Consider the following 6,011-nt stretch of genomic DNA (forward strand, 5'->3'; position numbering starts at 1 on the left):
ACAGAGGGAGAGAGATAAGCTGAGGAGAAAGGACATAAAAAGTGTCAGTAGACTGGAGCAACAGACCAAGCTAGTGGCTGCACTACAGCTTAGAAACAACATATGACCAACATTTTAAGCCTATAATAATACATTTATAAAATTATAACATTTTATAATTGTATCAAAATACAAATATATAAAACTATTAAATAAAATATTAATAATTGGTTTAGCCAACCAGTAATTATGGTGCTGTCTAGCAAGGGTTACGGCATTTAGTCAGCTAAGCACACACACATCCCTTATGCAGATCATTTCTCCTACAATTTAGGAGTACATTCAGAGCAGCAAGACATTCCCCTTCAAAGTGAGATACGCACTCAAGAAAACTTAAAAAAATTTTTACTTTTACGTTGCTTTTTTACGTCAGAATAATTCAAAATGAGTTGACTCTCACAGTCAAGTGAGCTTTGTACACAAGCAGCTAATAGAAATGTACTGTAAATGACTACTTTTATACTTTTACTCTGTAATAAATAAGATGAGCCAGTGCTTCTTTTACTGAAGTCATTGTTACACAAGCATCTGTTATTTTACTTGAATAAAGAATGTAAGTACTTATTACTGTTTTAAGGAGATATTATTTTATGTTTTCCTGTTTTGTTCATAGAACTGCAAAACTTAACTGCAACAATTAGTTACTTTTACACTTACAAATGTAACTATTTATTGCTATGATTAAAGCTTGAAGTGCTTGCTTCCAGAAGCAAATATTAAGTGCCTGAAAAGGATATTAAATAAGAATTTTTAATATTAACTCCATAGAAAGGTATCAGTTATCAAAATAACTGTTTATTCACAAATCAGAATCAATAAAAAACACAATCCACATCATTAAAAACATACAGAGACAGGAGCTCTGTAACTGAAGGCTGCAGTTTATAATGTCATTAACCTGATTTAACAATTGACATTTCATTTGGAAACATAGTGGTGTCTTTTCAGTGCTGTTAGAAAGTACAATATTCTTTCCCTCAAAGACTTGAAATAAATGACTAACATTTTTCACAAGTGAAATAAATGTGTTCAGTTCATCCTCTTGGCTTACCAATACATTTAAAATTCATACAACGGGAGGCTGTGTAGTAGAAAGAATTTTCACAAGAGGTTACAGCTCTTCTTTCTTCTTCAAAATTATCTGACGCACCATTTCAGCTATTTTTGGTCGAAGTTCTTTGACAGAAACTTTAGGTCCCCATGCATCCACCACTTTGCCATTAACATCAATGAGATACTTCCAGAAATTCCAGTCAGGTTCCTTTCCAGAAGACTCTGCAGGGCATAAGAGAAGACAGAAAAGATATTAGTGCTTTAAAAATGTATTAAAAAGTGTGCATGACAGTGTTTTCTATTGCGGCTCCCACCCAAAAACACCACTTCTCTTTCTTCGGCTCTACCAAATAACTTTATTCATCACTTGTTTTGAGGATTACTCAAAGCTATTCTTAAACCTGGGCCCTATTATGGCTACTCGGTACAATGACATTTGTAATTATTTCAGCAAAAGACAGCAACTCCCTTTCTCAGCAAGGTAAAATTACTCCATTGTCTAAAGGATATACAGTGGGGCAAAAAAGTATTTAGTCAGCCACTGATTTTGCAAGTTCTCCTACTTAGAAAGATGAGAGAGGTCTGTAATTTTCATCAGAGGTACACTTCAACTATGAGAGACAAAATGAGAAAAAAATCAGGGAAATCACATTGTAGGATTTTTAAAGAATTTATTTGTAAATTATGGTGGAAAATAAGTATTTGGTCACCCACAAACAAGCAAGATTTCTGGCTCTCACAGACCTGTAACTTCTTCTTTAAGAAGCTCTTCTGTCCTCCACTCGTTACCTGTATTAATGGCACCTGTTTGAACTCGTTATCTGTATAAAAGACACCTGTCCACAGCCTCAAACTGTCAGACTCGACTGTGAAGCATGGGGGTGGAAACCTCATGCTTTGGGGCTGTTTTTCTGCAAAGGGGACAGGAAAAAGCATTTCAAGGTCCTGGAGTGGCCTAGCCAGTCTCCAGACCTCAACCCCATAGAAAATTTGTGGAGGGAGTTGAAAGTCCATGTTGCCCAGTGACAGCCCCAAAACATCACTGCTCTAGAGGATATCTGCATGGAGGAATGGGCCAAAGCACCAGCTACAGTGTGTTCAAATCTGGTGAAGACTTACAGGAAACGTTTCACCTCTGTCATTGCCAACAAAGATTATGTTACAAAGTATTGAGCTGAACTTTTGTTATTGACCAAATACTTATATTCCACCATAATTTACAAATAAATTCTTTAAAAATCCTACAATGTGATTTCCTGGATTTTTTTCTCATTTTGTCTCTCATAGTTGAAGTGTACCTCTGATGAAAATTACAGACCTCTCTCATCTTTCTAAGTGGGAGAACTTGCAAAATCAGTGGCTGACTAAATACTTTTTTGCCCCACTGTATGTTGCTCTGATGGGAGGGTCGTTTCTGGGTTTAAAAGGTGTCTAACTAGAAGGGATCTTTTTTCTTCTCTTGATTCAAACAATTAGAATATCAATGAAAGCCTGCCTGTTGCAAAAACATGTGCCTTACTGGACATACTTTGATTTGGTCATTTTCCCATAGTGGTGGCTTTGTACGTAGCTGCTATACACCAAGTTCACTTACCTACAAGGTACTTGTACACATTGTTAGCTCCAGTTCCCACAACAGCTATTTTACTGAACAGGGGGAAGGAGACACTGTAGACTCTGCGCACGAAGCCGTCAATCTCCTTATCACTTCCCGGCTCCTGCTGCCCAAACTGGTTACAGGGGAAGGCCAGCACATTGAAGTGATATGGCCCCAAGTCCCGCTGGAGCTGCTGCAGGTCTTTGTAGTGCTCCTCTGTGAAGCCACATTCACTGGCAACATTCACCACCAGTGACACCTAAAACCAGAGTGACACACAGTAAATAACGACAGTTTAGGGCCTTAAAATTAGAAACAAAAATTAGCACAAACTTTAGGCCTCTGTAAACATCACTGAATGATAACAGAGGTAGACAAGTTCTGTTGACATTATCTGTTAGTACTGTTAGCTTGTGTTTTGTCTCAGTTATGGCAGAACATGAATGGGGAGAGGAGTTTTTTTTCTATTTTGACAGCAGAGCCCATTACAGCTCTTTAGACCCTTGACTTAACCTCAAGATTTTAACTACCATAATTTTCATGACCACTGCCTACCATCCTTTACATGGCTACTTTGTGGGAACCATACTTTGAATAATGCAAGCATTGGCTTTTTATGAGCTGAATGTACCATACAATCTTCACTTGCCGATTCAAGTCTAAGACCTGTTCTTTACGGGAGTAGGGAACAATGCTCATTGAATCAGACCTTATGAGGAGGTACAAACTTTCTCAGATATTAGTCATACTTTTAGGCATTACCAGGAAAACAGTTATTGCTCCAATTGGTTAATTTCCTCGAGGTGTAATGGATGGACTCCTTAGGAGCAAAAGTTACAGCCTCCACATCGTCCATGTATTACTGTAATGAAACACACTGTCCTGGCACGTCCTTTACGATTACATAATATCATGATCTATTTCCTCCGAAATACTTTGTCTTGAAGAGTCAGGTGTTTCACTTCCAGGTGTGGTAACTGTGGTTGGTATTGTGTCTTGTTGTAATCACACCCCACAGCGATGACACCCAGTACTGACATGCCCTGGAACACGCTTGCTCATTACTGAAGCCACGTGAGAAATGAAACACAGCGATGAAGAGTATCTAATAAAAAAAAAATTCAAGTACTTAATTAGGATCCCTGAGTAATTCTCAGAACTCACTCTGAAAATGGTATTATTAAGTTCTGTGATGATACAGCTATCCCCAGCCTGCTGCTGTGACAGCAGCCCACTGGAACTCCATATTTTTCGATAGCAGGAAGCAGGGTCTACATTTATTTCAGGGGTATTTGATCTACCCCTTTGAGGGGCAGGGCTTGCAATGTTGAACATTTCTGAATGGTCGAATGATCCAATTGGAAGAGGACATCCAAAGGGAATTAGAATTGTCAACCTGCATGAGAAAGTGTATGCCAATATATCCATTTGCAATGCAATAAATCATGCTTGTCTGTTGTCTAAATGGCATCATCTTTGTAGAATGGTCTTCGTTTTCTTTTATCGTCATCTACTAGACTGGTGACAGTTAATTGTATGGCTTCTCCATACGTCATGGGCCTGATTTGCATAATCATAACGATATTTCAGGCTGTGGTGGAAACCATTTTGTTCCTTGAAGAGAGTCGAAATGCTCCAAGAGAGATAGTGTTTGACCCAAAGACGGTGGGTGACCACAGGGCTCAGATGTACTCTATCAGATATCTAGCAGTCAACATAGCTAACACACAAGGCTGGAGGGTTCATGTTGGAGACCTCTGCTCCATATCCAACAGCATATGTATTTTCAACAAAGACTCAGGTTCTATGGAGTGGAGCAGAAATGTATGTTACTTTTGTACTGGATTGTTTTGAAAAGTAAAATAAGATCGGACGTTACAGCCTAATATGTTAACTGGACAGAGCTGTTGAAGTCACAGATCACAAGCTGATGCAGACCGCAATGAAGATTGTGGGGGTTAAATATCACCGGTCCCTCCAGTTGCTTAATAAGCAGTCTGTTGTTAGACAGGTGCAGAAAATTGTGTCAGACCCAACAAATGAGAAGTGAAAGTTCAAGGTTCACTAATATTTTTCACTTGTAGCCCATGCATTTTAGCATATAATCATCTAAACTGTAATTAAGACAAAATAAAAATTACACATGCTTTTTAAGATCAGAGGATTGATGTCTGATCAGATTAATGTAAATGTACTGCTACAGACGTGGTGAGGGTGGACCTGTACAGGTATCAGCATAGAAACAGGAGTATGTTAGTAAAGACTGAACAGCAGCTCATCACTGCTCTAATTAGCATGCACTGTGATTTCACCTCAGCCAGCCCATGGCCGGATAGTTAGATGATCTCATTGAATTGTACTGACATCTAGTGTCATGTTGTTGAAGTGTAAAAATGTTTAAAGCCACAGTGAGTCCTGCACTTTTGATTTTTCAGATTGTTAATGTTTTTAGTGTAAGGGAACACCCTTTTAAGATCTGTTTAAGAGAGCGTAGCACAAGTTTTATGTCATTTTTTGTACAAGATTTAAGTTAAATAACTATTTTTAATGTACAAAATGTGTCTAATTTAAAGTATATTTATCTTCTTTGTCATATGAGTAAATACATTAAATATTGTCACTGTGTTCTGCATATAATTTCTTATCTGACTGCAACAAACAAAGACAACAGAGTAACCAACCTGCAAATTTGATTTGATAAATTCACGCTCATTTATTGACAAACTCAATGATGCCTGCTTTAACAGGTAAATACATCAGCCTATTGTATGGGGATTAAGGCTAATCCGGCTTCAGTGATCCGTACCTTGTTTGAATGAAAGGGGAGCTCAGCAGGCCTCCTGCTGCCACGTAGGCCAGCAGTGCTACAAGACGGATGGGACATCCCGACAATGCTATAGCGATCTGATCCACAGCAGTACGGCTTGTGTTAATTAGATTACATCTACAAACCAAATGTTCAGAGGGAGAAATAAAACAAAAGCATTCCCATGCAACGTTCAATCATGCAAGCGGGTTGACATGCAGAGGGGCTTGCTGCAGTAAATACACTAAAATGCATGCTGCTATTATGTTAAACTGTACGTTATTCTGCAGCTTTTCAGTCCAAAACTTACCGAACCTCGGTATTTTTCCAGGGACACTAACTTCCCTCTGCTGTTTACCAGTTTAAAAGTATAAAAGTCTTTCTGTTTGCTTTCAGAGAGGCTGAACAAAGTAAGGAACACGGCGAGCGCTCCAGGACGCATCTTTGCACGCTCAAAGTGCCAACGCAACACCGGGGAAGTTCTTCAAACTTTTCCGGATCTCCCTTTAATCAAAC

General features: G+C 38.6%; 1 protein-coding gene across 3 annotated transcripts; it reads right to left on the reverse strand.

Moving 5' to 3' along the window:
• Window positions 1-812: 812 nt before the first annotated feature.
• gpx7 (glutathione peroxidase 7) lies at window positions 813-6,011 on the reverse strand. Of its 3 annotated transcripts, none has more exons than XM_034705747.1 (4): window positions 5,806-5,922; window positions 5,496-5,633; window positions 2,687-2,948; window positions 813-1,314 (listed from the first exon to the last, which is right to left on the reverse strand). In XM_034705747.1, the coding sequence occupies exons 2-4, from the start codon at window positions 5,571-5,573 to the stop codon at window positions 1,151-1,153; spliced, it is 504 nt and encodes a 167-aa protein (XP_034561638.1). In that variant the 5' UTR covers window positions 5,574-5,633; window positions 5,806-5,922; the 3' UTR covers window positions 813-1,150. The 3 variants fall into 3 exon arrangements, with proteins under 3 accessions (XP_034561638.1, XP_034561646.1, XP_034561628.1); XM_034705755.1 differs by having other exon boundaries at window positions 5,496-5,641; window positions 5,806-5,911; XM_034705737.1 differs by lacking the exon at window positions 5,496-5,633 and having other exon boundaries at window positions 5,806-6,011.

Source organism: Notolabrus celidotus, chromosome 2 (assembly GCF_009762535.1).
Source record: "Notolabrus celidotus isolate fNotCel1 chromosome 2, fNotCel1.pri, whole genome shotgun sequence".
Taxonomy (NCBI): Eukaryota; Metazoa; Chordata; class Actinopteri; order Labriformes; family Labridae; genus Notolabrus; species Notolabrus celidotus.